Source organism: Mercurialis annua, linkage group LG8 (genome assembly GCF_937616625.2).
Source record: "Mercurialis annua linkage group LG8, ddMerAnnu1.2, whole genome shotgun sequence".
NCBI classification, from domain to species: domain Eukaryota; kingdom Viridiplantae; phylum Streptophyta; class Magnoliopsida; order Malpighiales; family Euphorbiaceae; genus Mercurialis; species Mercurialis annua.
Genome location: NC_065577.1, coordinates 16,640,365 through 16,663,461, shown reverse-complemented (window position 1 = coordinate 16,663,461; position 23,097 = coordinate 16,640,365). Strand labels below are relative to the sequence as shown.

General features: G+C 33.8%; 2 protein-coding genes and 1 long non-coding RNA gene across 6 annotated transcripts; 2 read left to right on the top strand and 1 right to left on the bottom strand.

Moving 5' to 3' along the window:
* Window positions 1-5,670: 5,670 nt before the first annotated feature.
* LOC126659639 (uncharacterized) lies at window positions 5,671-9,400 on the bottom strand. Of its 2 annotated transcripts, XR_007635037.2 has the most exons (5): window positions 9,075-9,400; window positions 7,535-7,736; window positions 6,789-6,837; window positions 6,419-6,485; window positions 5,671-5,877 (listed from the first exon to the last, which is right to left on the bottom strand). It is a non-coding gene; the product is annotated as an uncharacterized LOC126659639 (long non-coding RNA). The 2 variants fall into 2 exon arrangements; XR_007635036.2 differs by having other exon boundaries at window positions 7,535-9,400.
* An 888-nt stretch (window positions 9,401-10,288) lies between these two features.
* LOC126659607 (uncharacterized) lies at window positions 10,289-14,113 on the top strand. 2 transcript variants are annotated; one of them, XM_050352910.2, is made up of 6 exons: window positions 10,289-10,635; window positions 10,955-10,995; window positions 11,483-11,540; window positions 11,869-12,027; window positions 13,147-13,327; window positions 13,529-14,113. In XM_050352910.2, exons 1-4 carry the CDS (start codon window positions 10,513-10,515, stop codon window positions 11,962-11,964), a joined length of 318 nt encoding a protein of 105 aa, XP_050208867.1. In that variant the 5' UTR covers window positions 10,289-10,512; the 3' UTR covers window positions 11,965-12,027; window positions 13,147-13,327; window positions 13,529-14,113. The 2 variants fall into 2 exon arrangements, with proteins under 2 accessions (XP_050208867.1, XP_050208866.1); XM_050352909.2 differs by having other exon boundaries at window positions 10,294-10,635; window positions 11,869-11,931.
* Window positions 14,114-16,529: 2,416 nt separating this feature from the next.
* Window positions 16,530-17,484, top strand: LOC126662351 (PHD finger protein ALFIN-LIKE 7-like). Of its 2 annotated transcripts, none has more exons than XM_050356311.2 (3): window positions 16,530-16,790; window positions 16,922-16,954; window positions 17,115-17,484. In XM_050356311.2, exons 1-3 carry the CDS (start codon window positions 16,718-16,720, stop codon window positions 17,240-17,242), a joined length of 234 nt encoding a protein of 77 aa, XP_050212268.1. In that variant the 5' UTR covers window positions 16,530-16,717; the 3' UTR covers window positions 17,243-17,484. The 2 variants fall into 2 exon arrangements, with proteins under 2 accessions (XP_050212268.1, XP_050212267.1); XM_050356310.2 differs by having other exon boundaries at window positions 16,530-16,814.
* The last annotated feature ends 5,613 nt before the right edge of the window (window positions 17,485-23,097 follow it).

Genomic DNA, 23,097 nt, shown 5'->3' with positions numbered 1-23,097 from the left:
GCCAATTTTATGCCAAATTGATATTCTTACTTAAATAAATTTACCCGAGTAATTATATTAGCTAAATTTATAAATAGCTATCGTTTTCAACTTAACAATTACAAATCAAATCTAAATTCAAGTTATTATCAAACAAAAGTAACTTGAGGGACTTATTAGTTTCAAACAAAAACAATTGGTGATCAAAGTGGTCTTTATACCATCTTCTCCAAAATTAGAACAGATTCATATTACTGCCACCCATTTCAATTTGAATGAATCAAGATCAAAGCTAAAATCTCATTCAATTCCTTATTATCAAAATTCCTATCATTCACACACAACCCTCAAACCGTATTAATCCATTTGCTAAAACAAGAATACGGCAGTGAACACTATCAACGAAGAGTAAACCGAACTACGGAATAACACGGCTCAAACAATCCGGTTAATTGATTCTAACAATCAAGGATGCTAATAAACATACAAGAAATCCAAATCAATGACCAAGGCAATGAAATCATAAACGGCAGCAACAATAATATCAAGAACAGTTAAAGCAATCCAAAAACGGAAACCGTACGGCGATTGAAACGAGATCGATAGCGTACCGTTCAACAAAAACGAGGTGGGGAATCGATGGTACACGAGTCTAGAACGTCTCAAAATAAACGGTTTTGATTTCGATCTAGAAACAAAAGAGAACGACTCAAATTACGGAGTTGCCGTTAACAGAATTTATGAAGAACAACTTACCTATAGCACGCCAAGGTTTTCAACGATGATTTGCACCACGAGGTTCAGGGATTTGTCAATTTAAAAGGCTGCTAGGGTTTGATGAAATTGTAGTGAATGAATTAGGTTTAAAAGATTGATATATAAAGGAGGAAAATTAGTTGGGATTCGGCTGCAATCTCGCGAGCAAAGAATAGCTCAAAGGCACGGTTCATTTCTCGAACGAGAACAACCAAATGGCCTGGTTCTCGTTCGAGAATGCCTGGTCTCGTACGAGACCAGGCACCAAACAAGGTTCTCGTTCGAGAATTCATGAATTCTCGAACGAGACCTATTGTGATTTCTCACGCCTCGTTTGAGACCTGAGTCACACGGCAGTGGTTCAACCATTTGGTTGAACCACGAGTCCAAAGGAGTATTCTTTTTTCTTTTTGAAATCGAACCTAGAATCGAACCGGACCACGAGCTAACCACAAACTTAAATAAATTCTCAAAATGCATCCGGAAGCTCGTCGGTAAATATCAAAAAGATTATACGGGTTATTACATGGTTTCTGGTACAGCTCCGATTTCGATATCGCCGTATCGAATGGCTTCTGTAGAGTTGAAGGAGTTGAAGGACCAGTTACAAGAGTTATTGGATAGCGGGTTCATCAGACCGAGTACTTCTCCATGGGGTGCTCCAGTTCTGTTTGTGAAGAAGAAAGACGGTTCCTTTCGACTGTGTATCGACTACAGACAGTTGAACAAGGCTATTGTCAAAAACAGATATCCTCTTCCTCGCATCGATGATTTGTTTGACCAGTTGCATGGTGCGAAGTGTTTTTCCAAGATTGATTTGAGGTCTGGGTATCATCAACTTCGGATCCGTGATGTAGATGTGCCTAAGACTGCTTTTCGGACGCGTTATGGACATTTTGAGTTTCTGGTTATGTCCTTTGGTCTGACAAACGCACCAGCAGCGTTTATGGATATGATGAACAGAGTGTTCAAGCCGTTTTTAGATTGATTCGTTATCGTTTTCATTGATGATATTTTGATCTATTCTCGGAGTGAGGAGGAACATGCTTACCATTTGAGGACTATACTACAGACGTTGCGTGAGCATCAGTTGTATGCTAAGTTCTCAAAATGTGAGTTCTGGTTGGATCAGGTTACCTTTCTAGGACACGTGGTGTCGAAAGATGGGATCAAGGTTGATCCGAAGAAGATTGAGGTGGTTATAGATTGGCAGAGGCCGAGGTCAGTTACCGAGATCAGAAGTTTTCTGGGTTTAGCTGGCTACTATCGTCGGTTCGTGCAAGATTTCTCCAGAATATCTGCACCGTTGACTAAACTGACACGGAAGGGTGTTAAGTTTGAGTGGACTGACAAGTGCGAGGCGAGCTTTGAGAAGCTCAAGGAGATTTTGACTACAGCTCCGGTCTTGGCATTGCCTTTTGGCATTGACGGTTTCATAGTGTATTGTGATGCGTCTCGGAATGGTTTGGGTTGCATGCTGATGCAACATGGACAGGTGATTGCCTATGCTTCCAGACAGTTGAAGAAGCATGAAGTAAATTACCCTACTCATGATTTAGAGTTGGCAGTTGTGGTTTTTGCGCTGAAAATTTGGAGGCATTACTTGTATGGTGCTACTTGTGAGATTTTCACTGATCATAAGAGTCTGAAGTATATCTTTGATCAGAGAGAATTGAACTTGAGACAGAGGAGGTGGCGAGAATTGCTGAAAGACTACGACTGTACTATTCAGTACCATCCTGGTAAGGCTAATGTGGTAGCCGATGCGTTGAGTCGCAAGTCTTCGGGCAGCTTGGCTTATATTTCTGAGATTGGGCGTAGACCCATGGTTAGAGAGTGGCACAGTTTGATAACTTCGGGCTATGGTTTTCAGGTTTCTCAGGCTGGTTGTTTGTTAGCACAGTTATAAGTGCAACCTGTTTTGATTGATCGGATCAAAGCTTTACAAGCTGTGGATCCACAGTTGAAATGGATTATTGAGGAGATTCAGTAGGACGGTAATTCTGAGTTTACTTTTGTGGATAGTGTTCTGAGACATGGTTCGAGATTGTGTGTTCCAGATTCAAATGGTTTGAGGGACCAGATTCTAGAAGAAGCGCACAAGTCTGCTTATAGTGTTCATCCGGGTTCTACTAAGATGTACCGTGATCTTAAGGGTACCTACTGGTGGAGCGGGATGAAGAAGGATGTCGCTGAGTATGTTTTTAAGTGTCTGACTTTCCTGCCGGTGTAGCTGGAGCATTAGAGACCTTTTGGTTATCTGCAGCCACTACCTATTCCAGAGTGGAAGTGGGAGAGAATTGCCATGGATTTTGTGGTTGGTTTACCACGTACTCGACAGGGGTACGATTCCATCTGGGTTATAGTTGACCGTATGACCAAGTCAGCTCATTTCCTTCCGATCAAGGTTTCGTATACTGCTTCGAGGTTGGCTCAGTTATACATCGACAGGATTGTCAGTTTGCATGGTGTACCGGTCTCTATTGTTTCAGACAGAGGTTCTGTGTTTACTTCGAGGTTCTGGAAAGCGTTACAGGAATCCTTAGGTTCTCGGTTGGATTTAAGTACAGCTTTTCATCCTCAGACTGACGGTTAGTCTGAGAGGACTATTCATACGTTGGAGGATATGCTCAGGATGTGTGTTCTCGATTTTCAAGGTAGCTGGGATACTCATTTGCCGTTGATTGAGTTTTCTTACAACAACAGTTGCCACGCGAGTATCGAGATGGCGCCGTATGAGGCTTTGTACGGGCGCAAGTGTAGATCTCCTATCTGTTGGGAGGAGGTTGGAGAGCGTAAACTCTCGGGAACAGAGATTATTCAGATTACCTCTGAGAAGGTACCGTTGATCAAAAAGAGGTTAGAGACTGCTTTTAGTCGGCATAAGAGTTATGCTGATCCGAAGAGAAAAGACATTGAGTTTCATGTTGGTGATTTCGTATTTCTTCGGGTTTTGCCTATGAAAGGTGTGGTTCGTTTTGGTGTCAAGGGAAAGTTGGCACCGAGGTATATTGGTCCTTATGAGATTTCAGAGAGGATTGGAGCTGTGGCTTATCGTCTGGTTCTGCCGCCAGACATGTCTTTAGTACATCCTGTGTTTCATGTTTCTATGTTGAGAAAGTGCATTGTTGATCCTTCGCACGTGATTGTGCCTCAGAGTGTTGAGATTGACCAGGAGCTGTCCTATGAGGAACAGCCAGTTGAGATTGTTGATACGCAAGTGCGTAAATTGCGGAATAAGGAGATTCTGATGGTCAAAGTCCTCTGGCGCAATCATTCTGTTGAAGAATGTACTTGGGAGACCGAGTCGGATATGCGGAATCGCTATCCTTTTCTTTTTCCGTGAGGTACGATATCTTGATTTTCTGTGATTTTTATGATTTTTACTTGTGTTACGTGTTGTACTGGTGGTAATTGCTTATCGTGTTAAATTCGAGGACGAATTTATAATTAGTTGGGGAGAATGTAATAACCCGTTTATTTTTGATAATTTCCGATGAGCTTCCGGTGGTGTTCGATATTAATTCAAGGCTTGGTAGCTTGGTATGTGTTTGAATTGAAGTTGGGCTAAATATTTTTGGGCCCAAGAAACCGATTCAAACCCTTCGGCCCAAGGGAATTGGGTCAAAAGCCAATTCCCGTTTGGTCCAACACAAGTCTCGAACGAGACCTGTGTTGAAATGCCTTGTTCTCGTTCGAGAACTTGATTCTCGAAAGAGAACAAGAGACCAGCCCTGTGCAACGGAGAGGGTGTTTTTGGACTTGATTATTTTGATTTCAAATCCGTATTTAAATCAAACTCTAAACCTAATTCATTCCCCACACTACACACTAACCCTAGCCGTCTTATTCCAATCAATTCCCTGAAGATTAACGCTGCAAATCATCCTCAAAACCTTGGTGTTCATCGTGAGTTCGTCAACTCTTACTTTCTGTTTTGGCTTAAAACGTTGCACTATAAAAAATTTGGCTTGTTGGGACGAACAAAATTTATCACGTTAAGCCCAAAATTTGTCACAATAACGTTATTGTGACTACTTTGTGACAAATTTCGTTGGTCACAACAAACAAGTCACAATAAGTCCATATTATAGTTTGTCACCATAAATATTCTATTGTGATAAAATTATTTTGTCACATTCATATTTATTGTGACGAAAATGTATATCACAAGTAATCAAATCTTGTCAAAATTTGTCGTAATATACATCGACTTCTAGTGACAAAACGCTAATATCTTGACAAAAAAAATATTTATCACAATTCATATAAATTTATCACTACATACACCGAGTTATTAGTGACAAAAAGATTATGCAGTGACAAAACCATATTTATCACAATTAATATACATTTGTCACTACATACGCGGAGTTATTAGTGACAAAACGATTGTAAAATGACAAAAAAATATTTATCACAAGTAATCTATCATAACGTGACGAAATTAATTGTCATAATAATCAATTAACTGTGATAAATTTAATTTATCACAACAAGTAATTTAACATAACGTGATGAAATTAATTGTCATTATAATTAGTTAGTTATGATAAATTTAATTTATCACAACAAGTAATTTAACATAACGTGACGAAATTAATTGTCATTATAATTAGTTAGTTGTGATAAATTTAATTTATCACAACACGTAATTTATCATAACGTGACGAAATTAATTGTCATTATAATTTATCAACAGTGACAAATTTAATTTATCACAAGTAATTTATCATAACGTGACAAAATTAATTGTCATTATAATTTGTCAATGGTGATAAATTTAATTTATCACAACAAGTAATTTATCATAACGTGACGAAATTATTTGTCATTATAATTAGCTAGCTGTGACAAAATTAATTGTCATTATAATTGTTATTTTATTTTATTATTTCCATTTTTATCGATAATAAAACAATTGAATACGATAAATTGTTGCTGAAATCAATGAATAAAAAACTAAATCAATTCAAATATTACATAAAATTATAAATGAATAAGTCTTCAATGGTACTAAAATAACCAATTGTATGCAAACATTTAAAATATTCCCTAAAAAAACTGAACTAAGCCTAACTTTTGATATAGCTAGGAAAACGTCCATCTTGATTTTATTTCTTTCATTCCAACAATTTCCATCTGCAAGAAAAAAATTAATGAAATAATATAGATACTGAAAATAAGAAATTGAACCGAAAAAACAAGGAACACATTGCAAGAAATCTATTTTATGGGCTAAATACAATTCCTAGAAACTTATAATTTCAATTGTACAGTATATACATAGCCTAAATTTCACCAGCAAATAAATAAGCAAGTCTAGTATTCTTAATCTAGCAAGTTAATATAACAAAAATGTTTATAAAGCCAAACAGTAGGAAGTAAAATATAGGAAAGGTACGACATAGGAGAATGAGTACGAAATGGTCCAATTAACTAAAACAAACACCTAATATAGGTATCTAATTTTGATTTGAGGACAAATATACAATAAGGCTGTGTCCAGGAATAAACAGATATTTTGTACACCATAAAAAAATATTTCCCCAAATATATAGTTTGCTTTACTTTTTGTTTCAAATGGTCAAAGTTTATGATCCAACTTTAAGCATATTTATAATTTATAACTATTTTAGTACGAAGTTAATACTCCAAGAAATTATGACGTTGCAAAACTTACTTAGAATGTGCAAATATTTTTGCCAATTAGATCACGACGAACCAAATACACAAGCTGCTGGCACAAACTGCAAAAAGACAAGAATGTTCAATAATATCAATTTAACATAGAACGCTGGCCAAGGAAAGTAGACATGCTCAAAAAGTTTGGATCCGTTCTAACACTATCTTGTCTAAGTCTCAGTAAACTGAATAAGCATATATCAGTTCACTTGCATGAATCAGTTCATTTACGTATATTATAAAAATGATGAACATTTAAAAGTAATGAATGAGATAGAATAAAAAGATGAGGTTTCATAAGTTGGAATTTCAAATTAAATTGCTTCACTAGTTGATAAACTTGCCCAATGAACCATAATGGAACTTACTGTGAATGATGACATAAGAAGAGACCAATTAATGGTCTTTGGTATGTACCTGTGTCCAATGATAAGAAAGAAAATCAATATTCTATTGTAGATTTTTAACTCCAAAACAAATAACGGCAAGAGATAAAATTTGTGTTCTATCATAATTGAAAAAATACGTAAGTATCCATCTTATTACTTTGAAAACCACAAGTCATATACTCATAGTCGAGTTGGACAACCACCACCATCATGTAAACTTAATACCCCAGCTGAATTTCAACTATAATCAACTTTCTTTCGGAAGAAAATGGAAAAAACAAAGATCTTTTTTGTTGTTGTTGTGTAGATTATACTTATCAACATATAATAGTAACAGGTGCTTATCAGTTCAGTAGGTTCATATGAACTTCATCAAGGATGTGTCGTTGAGGCTTACTCCAAGAAATGTAAACGAATAGATCCTGGAGAGATGATTTATAAATGTCACAATTTTTTTTCTTAAAGATGCTCTTGATGAATTACATAATTCCTCATAGGTCATTGCTGTGAATGCAGCTAAGTCCAACTAGACAATGACAAGGTTTAATCAAGTTGGATCCAAATAGATATTTAGATATATTATAGTCCAACACAAAGTCATTAACGAACAGATATTCACAACTTTGTTGCGGTACAAAGAGGCAAAATTAATTCAACTTTTGAGAAGCACAACACAGTAATATGCTAAATATTATCATTCAAAGAATGGGGAATAGAACACTTACCCAGAAGCAGGGAGAGAATTAGAAGAAGCACACCAGCACATGAGTAGAGAATCAATAGCTTGCACGAATGAGGATAGACAGGAAATAGGCAAATCGCTAGAGTCAAAACAGGCCAAAAACAAGAGAGGAGAGTCTGCTACAACGGCCGTCGTTTTACAAATGTCCATGCAGAAAAGGCATCATATTCTGAAAATATTTGGTCCTGCCAAAAAAATAAAATGCAGATCTTACACAACATAAGATATTTCATTTGCTCTTAATTTCTTACATCAAATGGAAATCCAAAATAACAAAATTAAGATGAATGAGGATGCTATTTGATATCTACTGCTCAGTGCTCCCATTAAAAGATATGCATTCAACAGGCACACTCCAATCTCCAAAGAGTTCACTATTGTGAAAAGGTTGTAGGATGTAGCTATGAAGGTTGATTGAATAGAATGCCATTCTCAAAAAATAAAAAATTTAAATACGAAAACTTCATAAAGAGTGGCAGTACTTTGTCTACTTATTCTTGTGTTAAAAGAAGAAATATCTAAATATGATTCACAAAAAAGTATAATCTACATAACACTAAAAAATAAATTAAAATGTAAATCTGCATACAAAAAGAAGATCAATGCACGGATTCAAGAATGAACAATTGAAACTAACATAGAAACTTAAGGAATTTAATAAAATCGAGAATAGTGGAAAAGATAGAATTACCAAAAGATAAGAATGGAAAAGGCATTTTAATCTTTGGTGGATTATATTTTCCGTTTTACTATATTTGTCTGTTTTTCATTATCACACAATTAAAAAAATATAATTAATGTTATAATTATTATTTTTCTATTTTTAATGTGTTTTTATTTAATATAGAAACTAATTCTCATTTTAATTGCAAAAAAACTAACTTAGACTATATTCTCTATGTAATCTCCTGAAGATAAAATTAAAGCACTAACGTAATAAAACAATAAATTGACTAGTAAAGCTGGTAGGAGAAGACTCCATAAATATTACAGAAGACAAGGAAACCAATTCATCATAGGCTTAATTAGTTGGGGACAGAATATAATGTTGTGGCTATCTAATGGCTTAACTTTAAGACCAGAACAAGAAAGAAAAACATGAACAAATAAGCATTTATCATTAAGGGAAAAAAATCATTTTTATTGATAAATGCACGGTTAAACAAAAGTATGAAAGCAACATAAGCAACCGAAGCTACATTAAAATTTGGAGACTAGCACTGTCATTTATAATGAGATATCGGTAATTGCTCATCAGTAATGGCACGGTGAAGCCACAACATATTTTCTCTGTTAAATCTCATTTTTCTCTGTTAAATCTCATTTTTCTGATAAGAAATTGACACAACGAAGTTTAATTATTGGTTTATTTAATTTACAGTGGAAGAAATCCAACAAAGAATTTTTATGGACTAAAATCATCAAAACAGAGTACTTGAACACAACCTGATAGCAGAAACATTAAAAATTAAAATCAAAATAAAGAATAAAAATTAACAATTTCAGAAAGAAGATGATCTTACTTCACCGCCGTTGATAATCAAACAACTAAACACATTCTTACAATTCAAACCGACACCGGTGACAACTATCGGCAAACCCACGACCGCAATTAATGCACAATCGAGAAAAAGCGGACTTTTCATGATTCGAGCATTGGAGGAAGAGAGTAAAAAGAGCACGAGATCTGAGGTAGTTATTGAAACGGAATTGTTGGAGGATGAGTCGAGCAGCGAGTTAGGGCAGGAGATTAAGGCGGCGATGATGGAGAGGAAGGAAAAAGAGAAGAAAAAATTGTATTAAATTAGTATTATTGTTTCTTTTTTTGAGAGGGACTATTTTTTCGTTTATGTATTTGAGAGATTTTCGGTTTAACGATTTAGAAAAAATAAAATAAGAGGGAAAAATTTTCAGTTTGCCGCCCATAAAAAATGTAAATGTTACTAATTTTTTTAACAAATAACTTCTATAAAATAAATGTTACAAAAGATAATAAAATTGTTAGTATTAATAATAATTTTTAGCATTATTTGTAGAAATATCATATAAAGGTAATTTTATCACTTTAAATAACATTTTTAAAAATTGTTATTAAAACAATGTGATTATTGGTCAATTTTTATTGTAGTGTAATAAAACCCTTAAAATAATACCATATTGATAAAAAAAATTATTTGATTATAATTGGTAAATATGATTATTTTTTTTATTATGTGCATTTTTTATTATCTTTTTAATTGAAATAATGCTTAGTTGAAAGAAAAAAAAACTGAAATGTGCCCAGATTTCCGCGAAATTGATTTTTAAGTGAAAAAACATAAAAAAAACCTAATGATTAATACGTTTTTCGTAGGTCGAACGTGTGTAGACACCTATCAAACCTAATGATTAATTCGTGTTCCAATATTTTTGACTTCACAATGTTTTTATATCTTGCTTTAGTTTTTTCATGATAATCAAATAACGTCTGAACATATATAATCACATAAATTTTGTTTTTTGAAAATTAAGATCGAAATTCAATATTTCTAATTTAATTAAGTGTGTCGTTTGAACATATAATTGATGACTAATTAAATTAGTAAAAAGGATGAAGGGACTTTTTAAACCTTTAGCCATTTGTATATATATATATCTATACTATACTATAATCCTGAATTTCAAAAAGATTCTGACAAGTGGCATTTTAAAATTTTGACATGTGGAGTCTACCATTAGCTCTCTTACCATTAACTCAACGCTTCAGTCATTAACTCTATTGCCATTAACCAGAGTTAATCAAAACAGCTTTACACATCCTTAGGGCTTCTCCGACAACTTCGTCTTACACAGCTGCTGAAACGGTCGAACGCCAAGACAACCGATCAGCCTTCTCCAGAAACTTCATCTTCCAGCGCTCTTCAAGCCGTTACGTGACGCAGCAATCAATCGCCTTCAATCAAACCGTTACATGAAAAACCAATGAATCACCTTCAATCATCTATTGTAATTGTAACCTCAGGTATAAAATCCAAAAAAAGAGAACACCCGGCTTCATCAAAGAACTCACCTGTGGCGAGGAAAATATCAAACTCCGAAACTCAGGTAACGTTTAGCTTTCAAGTTTCAGGTTGTTTAGTTGTGCCGAATGCTCGATTAAATGGGTTAAGGCGTCTATATCATAGACATCAAAAGAGTTTCCTCTTTGCGTCAAATAATCTAATACGAAATTGGTTTTCCCCGGATTACAGCTCACTCTTAAATTATTCTCTGTTAGTTGGCATTATTAGATAAATTTGTTTTACTTTGGGCAATAGAAATTTGTTTAATTTGGCTCCCTGTTAATTTTTCCTGTGTTACTTGTGGCAACAAAAATTTGCTTAATTGTCGCAATATTTTCTTTCTTGTTTCTTGGTTTTCGCAGGTTCATCCGTACAGGATATTACATGCGTTGTTGCTACTACGGTAAGAAATCCTATGGCAGTCACATTTTTCCCTGTTATTTGCCTTTCAAAATACATATTATGTATATCTCTGTTATTTTCCCTTTGAAATCACATATTTTTTCATGTACTTCCCTGAACTCTTTAACAATTCGATCAGAATATTCTTTTCCCGTTCGCAATCATAATATCAACCAGCACATAGTTTACGTCCATTTATGCTTAGGTGTATAAAAACCGCGACATAGTTGTTACCTTAGTGAAGAGAGCTTAAAGGAATGGTTATAAGGCTATTGTACTAACGGTCGATACTCCAAGACTAGGTCGAAGAGTAGCGGACATTAAGAATAAGTGAATATCGTTTCTCCCTCTTTCATTTTATTTGCAATTACACACACTACTTGGTTCAATAGTGAGGATGCAAACCACATTTTACAATCAATAGCCGAGTACAAAAATGCTTTATGAAATTTGGTTTTACAAATTAACAATACTGTGAGCTTCTGCAGGTTTTTTGTGCCTCAAATGAAAAATTTGGAGGGCCTGTTATCAACTGAAGTAGTACCTGTGAGTCGCATACTTGAATTGTCTACTGATCATGCAGAATACTCTTCTTTCTCTATTTTTTGCCACACCAGAACTTTGAAAAAGCATTTCAAATTGTTAAGAATTGAACCATTAACTTCTTTACAGTCCTGCCGAACGGATAGAAACAAATAATTGACTTTTTTCAAAGAGGTTCCTGCATATGAAAGCAAGAATTAGCTACTTTTTAATGATTCTATCATCTCCGGTTCGAATCCATACATTTACTAATTTCGCCTCATGTTTTTCAATTGGGAATCAGTATTGTACACATTGAGATCTAAGATTTGTTTCTCTGATGAATTTTCAGGAAAGCGGTTCAGGTCTAGAAACTTTCGCCAAGGACACATTGGATGATACTTTGTCATGGAAGGTGAAATTAATGAAATGTGCTTTGTATGCTTAATGCTGGGTACAATATGCTCTAATGTTTTCTAGCTGTGTTTTGACATTCCTTATCCGTTTTTAGGTATGCTTCAGCAACTTACATATATAATATTGAAATCCTATACTTGTATTAAATATTGTTTCACCTCAACTTTAAAGTTTTCGTGCAACTGAACTGAACTTTAAAGTTTTTGTTCAGCTGAGCTGTGACAGTTTCAAATATATATGCCCGTATTTATCTACCTTTTGCATTCCTATCTTTTTCTTTATATATGTGAAATTTTCATTTACGATAATATCAAAAAACAGAAATTCTAATTAAAAAACCTACATAAATCTACCTGTTAGGCAAAAGATATTAACACTTTCAAATTGTTGAATTAAGAAAACTGATTAAAATGTACAAACCGAACCTGATTTGCCAAATGTATCTGCGTTTGAGGACTGACCTAAGAAAGCGAAGAGCCACTCTGTTATGTCAATTATTCTAATAGATGTACAGAAAACTTTCTTCTTGCTTTGGCTTTGACAAAGGTAACATTTGCGCGTATAGCCTTATTAACTCTACATATATTTCTCCAATCTGAAAATGCGAGATATCATCTTCAACAAATATATGGATTGTTCCCTCTACTTCCAACTAGAACCGGGACCTTTATCAGATATTTTTTGCTTCAGTTTCTTTCTTAGTCTCGCACCACAAACCACATTCCACTAGAAGCATATAGATTTAGTAAAAGTACATAGAGCATGCTCTTTTACATTATTAACCTTGCATGATCTAATACACCTGGGTAAATTTCAGCTTTTTCTAAAATTATTGTTTTTAACTGTTTTTCCAATTACGAATCATGAACAGGATACCAGGATACCAGTATAAATGGTCTGTTTTCAGATTAAGAATATGATGTTTTTTGTATTTCCAAGAGAAAAACCATCGCATTTAATTTTTTTTTAGTGAGGTTAAATTTCAGTGGCTGGATGTTTTCCAACATCAGTCTCGATGTTGAACTGTTAAGTCCTTTTTGTATTCTTGATATTTTAGCGAATGCAATGTTTTTATTTCTTAAAACACTAACCTGGTTGTGTTTATATATTCCTCGCCTGGTTCCATCGGCCAGTTTCATGGATATTCGTAAATGAAAGAAAACTGTAATGGTATGTGTATTGCCTGTATTTATGTCCACTGTTGTGCTTGCAGTTACTGAGAATGTTTTGCTGCTGGTATCTACTGTATAGAACCATGTTCATGTGAAGATTGTTTCAACAAGCCTATTCATGAAGATACTGTTCTTGCAACTCGCAAACAGATCAATTCACGAAATCCACTTGCTTTTGCTCCAAAAGTGATTAGAAACACTGGACCAGTCCCTGAAATTGGGGTAAGAATTAAGTTTATTTGGTCTCTTTTGGCGAACTTTGTATTTCAAAACTCTTTCAACTCGAGTGTTTCTCTAAATTAGGACAAATCCACCAAAACTTTGTATTAATGTCCTATGCTGTTCTCTTTCAATTGCTCCGGTATATTTCCTTCGCCTTTTGATTGTTCGTAAAAAGTTTACTTCTTCCGTGTTGCATTTCAGGTTTTCCACTTACGTTCAGCTGTACGAGATATTAAAAACTTGTGTGAATGATTGTGTGAATATCCAAACTCAAATTGAGAGGCGGATAATTTAAGAGTTATAAGAAGCTTTGAGAGGCATCCAGTAGGATCATATAAGCTAAGTTTTTGTGATTTGTATTCTATCTCGGAGATAAACAGCTTCACTGAAACTGGCAATTCAAGAACTAAGTGTTTTGTGGTGGTGCAGGAAACATCAAAACCAGAATAGCCACATTCAGGCTTGTGGATTCCTTTGAGACGGAAAGGAAATCTGATGGGTGGTCCATGCCGATTGCATTTCAATTCAGGGCACTCTGCTGCGCCTTCACAAAGAATTGATACCATCGCCAACAACAAGATGCAGACAGTAGCAAGTAGAAGCAAACTCCATTGTACTTACTAGCAGTTGTTTTTGGGATGAAAGAACTTACCTATTTTTCGCATTTTTGTGGCTCTACTCCTACCTTTGGAGATAAGCTGCTAATCTGATTGGAAGTAAAAAGTTGTAGCGGACGCAAAAGATTAAAATTAACATATATGACAAAATTTAAATTTACATAGTAAAGTTTAAAAGTTCTACTTTAAAAAAATTGAGTTTTTAGTATAAGTTGAATTCATATAATAAGTAATATGATTCCGCCAATCTTTTAATTCATCATTTCATTGCTTTTGAATGTTCCAAGTGCAAAATAAATAAATTAAATTCAACTAAAATGTTCATTAGTCCATCAACTTACTGGTTTCAAACATAAAAACTAGAATGAGTTTCAATGGAACACAAACAAAAATTTATTAAGATTCTTAAAAAAACAAATATCATAGATTTCAATAAAATCTCCAAAAAATACTTTGTCTACTATAAAACACACAAAAATATAAAAAAAAATTACAAATAACCTCAACTAATATTATAATTTTATTAAAAAAAAAAAATCAACCAGCGCAACGCGCGGGCATCGACCTAGTATATATATATATTTGAGAAAATATGGATTTAAAGGGTCAGAAACATGAAAACATAATTCCACGTCTCCATTTCACTTCACATCTTCTTTTCCTTCTTCTTGTTTAAATCAAGTGTAAAGCAAAGCCAAATAATGAGAAAAAAATAAAGGATAGCAACTTAATCACATTGATTGTGTCGAGTCGAATATCAATTGTTGCGTTAAATGATGGTATATGAGTGATAGGAGTAAAATATACTCCCTCCGTCCCAATAGAGTTGTCCACTTTGCCTTTATCACACAGTTTAAGAAAAGCAATTATTGTTTGTGGGTTTTGTGAAATTTTCCTTACTTTTCTTGTCATACCCCTATTTAATATAGGGTCCACTTGCAATTTATTTTCAATTTACTCATTAGTGGATTTTAAATAGGGGTAATATAGAAAAACTAAGTGTAAAAGTTAGTTACTTTTTGAAAGTGGACAAGAGTTTTGGAACAAAAAAATTACTCAAAGTGGACAACTCTATTGGGACAGAGGGAGTAGTTTACTATTACAGTTTACTAACGGTTTATTATCACTATTATAAATACGTGCGAAATTTGCTTTTGTATTTACTACTAGTTTAGTAAAATAACAAGTTTGTTGCTAGGCTATTATCGATTTACTTAAAGAAAGTAACTATTGGTTTATTTAAAATATATATTTGCTACTAGTTCATTATTAAGAAAAGCCTCGGCCTAGATTCTTTGGCGTGTTACGAAGCTATCGGTGCCTTACCTAATAATTTTAGAAGCCGAATAAGAAAAAGAAGAAGAAAATAGCTTGTTGTGGGTTTTGATATAGGCATTGCGTCGTGCATCTATGTCTGGAAGAAGAAACCATATTTTTGCACATGTTTATAATAAGAAGCTGGATTTCACGTCCGGATCATCATCGACCATTTACACTTACAGATGATCGTCTTTCACTCACAGCCGATCGTCTGGATCTTAAATTTTTGATCCAACCATCCACATTTTAAATTAACCTCTTAGGAACGACATATCTCAGTATGAGCTCGATCCAACGGTTAATTTGAGAGATATGTGGTTTTTAGTAAACTATGTCGGTTCCCAAAAACTACCGAAACACTAATTTTCTTAATGAAAACTCATGGATCGATTTTCAAATCAAACTCGCTCCTCTTAATGCTAAATAACATGTATTTAACCCTACATGTCCCATACCATATTATGGACCAATCATCGGTCACAATAAGTCATTAATAGCAACCGAATTATATTCGGTCGTTTAATTTTGTTTGAGAATAAAACAATAAGGACTGTAATATTTTCCTTTTTCTAAAATAAGTGTGTTTATATCATGCAACTGTTGCGGCACGTCATTTTTACAACAAGCCAGTGATAATTTGCGATAGGAAATCTTTTAATTATTACTTATTTTTTTATTATAAATTATTCCACATGGCTAGCGCACTATTAGTTTGTTGCACGAATGACATTAATGCAAATGTTGTACCCTATAATTATTTCTAAAATAATCCTATTCGGTCGCAAATAAAAAAAGGTCTAATCACTTAAAAAACCCCACCTTGAACTTTTTTTCCGTTTATACCCTCATGTTGAAAAAAAAACCATTGTACCCATTTTTGGATTTTGCGGGACGAGGATTTAATTGATGATTTGATTAATTAAAGGATGAAAACATTAAAAACAACTAAATGAAGGGTTATATCATACTTTTTTCTATTTTAAAAAATACAAACAAGTCCTTCAACTTAAAAAATGCTCAAATCAGTCTTAATAATTAATTGTTTTTAAACTTTTTTTATTAAAAAATAAATAATTTAAAAAACACTTCTGAGCCGCCATCGTTCTCCTCCGATTTATGAACCTGTCACAGAACCGAATAAATTTTTTTAATATTTTTTTATTTCCGATTTTTAGGCGAGGAGGAGAACTCCTCCTCCTCGCCTTAAAAGAGGGGCTGCTCTTTCGGGTATAAAAACAATAACCCTGAAAATAATGGCGCTCTTTTGGGGCTAAAAAATTCGCTGATGGCGCTCTTTTTTTTGGGGCTAAAATTTTCGCTCCAAGTCCAAATAGAAAAAAAATATCGCATCTCATCTCCTCTCATCTCACTTTTAATTAAATTTCTATAACATAATCATAAAACTCTCTCTATATATATAGATTGAGAATTAGCATTGATTTTGGAAGAGAGAATGGAGGGAATAACGCACCCAGTACCAAGAACAGTTGAAGAAGTTTTCAGCGACTTTAAAGGAAGACGCTCTGGTTTAATCAAAGCTCTATTCTCCAGTATCTCAATTCTTCTTTTCATCAATGAACTTTTCTTCTTTCTCATTTGGGTGCAAATTTCTGTATGAAATTTTCATGCTTTGTTTTTGTTTGTTTGTTTGTCTCAGATGTTGAGAAGTTCTACCAACAGTGTGACCCAGGTGGGTTTTTTTTCGTTATTTATCATTAATTTGAATTTGAAATTCTATGTGGGTTTTCGGTTATTAATGGGACTACTGCTACATTTTGCTTTTGAATCTGTAATTTGCATTTGTAGCTTAAATGACTTCATTTTTGTGCATTCCGAATCCTTTCAAACAGAGTTGTCTCCCAAGATGTACATTCCAAGTACTCGCCTGAATCTACTGTTCAATTATATTCAGTACTTGAATGCAACAAAAACGTTGATTTGTGGAAGGCGAATGGGAAACCTTCACCACAGTTATTAAGGCTGATGAGGTCAGTTTAATTTCTTTCATTTTCACAATATGTGTTTTAAGCTAGTGTTGTCCTTCCTTTTCTTTTATTAGGTAGAGAACTTAGTGTTTACATTTGTATCTGCGAACAAGTTTCTTTTTCCATTATAAGATTTATTTTATCATTTTATGCTATTACGTGTGGAAGGCAGTGTTTCTAACTAAGCTGAGGACCTTCATCGAATAAGTATTTGTTATAATTGGACTCAGTGATCTTCAGGAGAAGGCTCTTTAATGAGTGAATTGCTTCAGTTTCCTGATTCGTTCTCCTTCGTCTTTGGATCCAAATCAGAACCATTTGATCCCAGAGATTATAGACTCGATCCTCTACGATTCTAAAGTTTTGGAATCGGAAACGGTACGTTATTTTCTTCGTTTGAGCCATCGTCGTTGTATCGTTCGGTTTGAATTCAATTTTAAGATTTCGAACAACTCTCAGTAAATTGATTGGTTCTTGCTCGTTTCTAGATCGAAATCAAAACCGTTTGTTCCCAGAGATTCTAGACTCGCGTATCTACGTTTTCCTATCTCATTATTTAAGTAAGTTTTTGGTTAGTAACCTTATATTTTGTTTTAATTATAAATAAAAGTAATTAATTTGATTTTGAATATCAAATTGGCTAAAGTACAATTTAGTCCTTAAATTGGTTAAAGTACAGTTTAGTCCCTAATTGGCTAAAGTACAGTTTAGTCCCTAAACTTTATAAACTTAAAATGGTTAAGTTTTAGTTGTAACTTTGGGTTACTTGGAATTGAAGTTATTGAGTTCCGCTTTTAAAATGAATTATTATTTTATCGAATTATTTTATAAATATAAACTCGGGTTTATATTTGACAAACGTTTTGAGTCGGGTTAGACTTGGGTCACCCGACAAGTGTGGTTAGCTAGGTAGTTATTGGTAACTCGGCTAACCCATTTGGAAATTAATTATTATTTAAAGATTATTAAATAATATTTATAAATCGGATTTTAAGTGAGAACTCAATAGACTTGTAATAATTGTGCATTGTTACCTTTTGGGTATTTTGTGTTGTTCTGGATTGTTTTACTCCAACGTGTTAATTGTGCTAGTCCTATGTGGTGTCTAGTACTATCTAGAGTTAGGGTCTGGTTTTAATAATTATTTTATTTGTCTAGACCCGTCTACTGTTCGTGCTTCAGAGGCGAACCAGGATTAGTTGCTTGCCGGTTATCACGTGGATTAGCAAGCAGTGAGTTTGTACTTACTATTTACCGCTTTATTAAGTAAATTGTTATTTTAAATATTAAATATATATATGGTACGTATATTGTGAACTGTTTTTATATTATGGCTTTTAGTTGGAACATGCTACCTAATGGGCATCATTAGGACTGCGTGCGCACCGGTAATGATTTGGGTAAGGTATTTATGGAAATGTGGTAACTCGGTGTGAGCGTAGCTCTCGGGACCAAATAGAGTAACTCGGTGTAGCACAGCTCTCGGGACTCTGGATATGGTAAATTATGGTTGGTGGTAACTCGGTGTAGCTCAGCTCTCGGGACCAGGCCTATTGGTTTATGTTTATTATTTAGAATTGTGGATTAGGGTTCCAACTATTATTCGTACTATCGTTATTAAATGTTTTAAGCAGTTTTAAAGGTTTTCCACTTAATAAATATAGATAGTGGTATAAACTCATCTCAGTATATCTGACCCCGTTGTTTTCCCAATTTTTCCCAGGGTTATGATCTGAGACAGTCTGGTGATCTCCGTATTTACTTTTCCTCGTAGGTTCCATTTATTTTAGTAAAACTATCAAACTGATTTTATTCTTAGACCGCAGTAGTAATTAGTATTCGTATTTGTCTAATACTTGTTATCAGAATTATTCTACTGATTTAATTGTTTTGGCTTTAATATAATAACTTGGGTTATTAAATATTTATGTTATGTTGGAGATTCGGAATTGATCGAGCATTTCTTATATAAATGTTGTATTTTATGAACTGCTAGAAATAGGCTGAAGTCTCGGTTGCCCCCGAGCATTGGTTTTCTTGCAGGTTTATTATAGTTGTTGTTTATTCGCAAGGCTAGCTACGGGTTTTGGTACAACCATACCCATACCCTAGCGCCGGTCGCGATTCATGAAAATGGGTCGTGACAATTGAAATCCATAATTTCGGACCCATCGACTATTGGCTATTCTCGGTTTCGTTTGTTAATTACTGTGTTTGTAATGCTAGGGTATATTGATTTAATCTTGATTAATTATGGTTGTTAAAGGGTTATTAAGATTGTTGTTTGAAAGTGATAATTCATGTTCATGTTCTTGTTTGATTTTTAAAGAAGATAATGCTGTATTGGGCGGGGTTTGTTTGATTCAAAAGGTAGGAGATGGCTAATTAGCCTCTATGATCACCAAAAGGTTTTGTTTGAATCAATTAAATACTTAAAGTTAGTTTTATCCTTTGTTTGATTAATAATTGGTTTTTTTTATAAGATTTATAAGGAATTTATCGTAAACGATAAGCATTTTACAAACTTAGGTTAATATAATTACTCGGATAATTATAATTGTTTTCGAATACCAAAGTGGCTAAATTACAATTTAGCCCCTAAACGATATTAAAACTTATTTAAAGTAAGTTTTTGGATTAGTAACTTTATATTTTGTTTTAATTATAAAGAAAAGTAATTACTTTGATTTGAAATATTAAATTGGCTAAAGTACAGTTTAGTCCCTAATTGGCTAAAGTATAGTTTTGTTACGACCCATTTTCCTGAATCGCGACCGGCGCTAGGGTATGGGTAATGTCGTACCAAAACCCGTAGCTAGCCTTTCAATTAATATTTAAACACATAAACCTGCAGAAAACCAATGCTCGGGGGCAACCGAGACTTCAGCCTAAATCTAGCAGTTATAATTTTCAACAGTAAATATAAATGCTTATCCAATTCCGAGTCTAAAATAGATTTATCATAAACCAATGTAAATAATATAACATGCCAAAGCAATATAACCAGTCAAACCAATCCGACAAAATTTATAATAATAATAAAGACGTCTAGTTACTACTGCGGTCTAAGAATAAAACAGTTTTACAGTTTATCAAAAATAAATGGAACCTCCGAGGAAAAGTAAATGCGGAGATCACCAGACTCTCTCATATCATAACCCTGGGAAAAATTGGGAAAACAACGGGGTCAGATATACTGAGATGAGTTTATACCACTATCTACCTTTATTAAGTGGAAAACCTTTAAAACTGTTTAAAAAATTTAATAACGATATTACGAATAATAGTTGGAACCCTAATCCACAATTCTAAATAATAAACATAATCCAATAGGTCTGGTCCCGAGAGCTGAGCTACACCGAGTTACCACTGACCACACTTGTACTAGAGTCCCGAGAGCTGAGCTACACCGAGTTACTCTACTTGGTCCCGAGAGCTACGCTCACACCGAGTTACCACATTTCCATATATAACTTACCCATATCAATACCGGTGCGCACGCAGTCCTAATGATGCCCATTAGGCAGCACGTTCCAACTAAGAGCCATAATATAAAAACAGTTCACAATATACGTACAATATATATAAATATATATATATATATATATATATTTAATATTAAAATAACAATTTACTTAATAAAACGGTAAATAGTAAGTACAAACTCACTGCTTGCTAATCCACGTGATAACCGGCAAGCAACTAATCCTGTTTCGCCTCTGAAGCACGAACATTAGATGGGTCTAGACAAATAAAATAATTATTAAAAATACACCCTAACTCTAGAGAGTACTAGACACCACATAGGACTAGCACAATTAACACGTCGGAATAAAACAATCCAGAACAACACAAAAATACCCAATAGGTAATAAAGCCCAATTAATACAAGTCTATTGAGTTCTCGCTTTAAAATCTGATTTATAAATATTATTTAATAATAAATGATTTCCAAATAGTGGGTTAGACGAGTTACCAATAACTACCAAGCTAACCTCACTTGTCGGGTGACCCAAGTCTAACCCGACTCAAAACGTTTATCAAATATAAACCCGAGTTTATATTTATAAAATAATTCAATAAAATAATAATCCATTTTAAAAGCAGAACTCAATAACTTCAATTCCAAGTAACTCAAGTTACAACCCAAAAATCTAGTCATTTTAAGTTTATAAAAGTTTAGGGGTTAAACTGTACTTTAGCCGAATAGGGACTAAACTGTACTTTAGCCAACTAGGGACTAAACCGTACTTTAGCCAAGTTGATATTCGAAAACCAAATTAAGTACTCATTCTCAATTTACTAACTTATAATTTAATCAAAAGTCGAAAAGTTATCCAATAGATAAAATTTAACTTGAATAGGTTTTTAGAACTTTAGGGGCTAAACTGCAATTTAACCAAATTGACTTTTCAATTAGAATTAGAATAATTATCTGAGTAACTATATTAATTTAAGTCATAAAATATTCAATGTACTAAGTTTGTCTATTTAAAATTAAACGAGTTCAAGTTATAATCAAACAAGATCAATAGGTAAAACTAACTTGAAGGACCTAATGGATTTAAGCAAAACAAATCAATAACTTAAAGAAACCTTTAGCCAACCAAAACCCAATTTAGCCATACCAACAATGACACGTTATCATCTAGTAATAACCCGGAATTTTAACGGATAAAATATTGCCACGTGTCTAATATTTTATTAGACGGGAGTAGGTAAATTAAATTTAAAGATAAATTTAATTTACAAATGTCCCTAAAAGTATATTGTGGCAATAGGATTTCAAATTTGAATTTTAGAAATTTAAATTTGGTTATTTATATAGTTAACGGGGATAATATAGACTTATGAATTGGGTGCAGAATAATCCATAAATCCCGTGTGAATATTTTTGGTATCAATATTCGCAGAATATTTTAAAAAGGTTATCGTGAAAATTTGATAAAAATTTGGGAGTAGAAATTTTATCAAGCGCGGCCAATATAGGCTTAATAAATCGAAAATGATTTATTAAAAATAAAATATAAGTCGGACAAGAACAAAAATTATATTTTTAATCTTTTTATATTTTATTAGATTTTTGGGTAAAGTTTCATGAAATTTGGAAGTCGTTTCCGTTTGAGCTACGAACGACTAGTTAAAAGGTTGGTTTAAAGTGCATGATTGAGCTAGTAATAAAGTGTACTTTGACCAAATCTATAAATATAACATTAGGTTTCAAAAATTAGGACACAGCCTCATTCTTTGTTGTTCAGAAACAACATTGAGGTGCTAGCTTAGGAATGGAGGCGCGCAACAGTGAACGTGAAATTTGATTTCGCGATTTTTCGTCCGTTTCTCGATTTTAATTCCGTTTATTCGACGATTACTCAAGTAATCGAGGTACTAAACCTATATTAAACGTTTATTTTAATATTTTTCGATATAATTCGAATATATATTCGTTTATAAACGGTTACCGTATCGAACGATCGATTTATACGTCCAAATTATAATTGGATTGCGTATATGTGAACTAAAACGTTAAAATAGTGTTTTTGCAGTGTTTTAAAATTAATTGCACGTCGGAATGGCCCGGGAATCGAAATTCCCGGGACTGGCCTGCTGTGCGACCGCACAGCTAGTCAGCTGTGCGAACGCACAGCGGGATGTGCGAACGCACTGCGCGACGCGCACGCGGGGACTTTTTCGTACTTAATTATCGGACTTTCGAGGGGCGATTCCAAGATGTTTCGCCTAGTAACTCGACGTGTATTCTGACCGAATATAAAACATTTTAAATAAATGTTTTACCTAAAGTTTGGTATTTCAAAATGAGATTTTTAAAAGTAAAGTTAAACGTTTA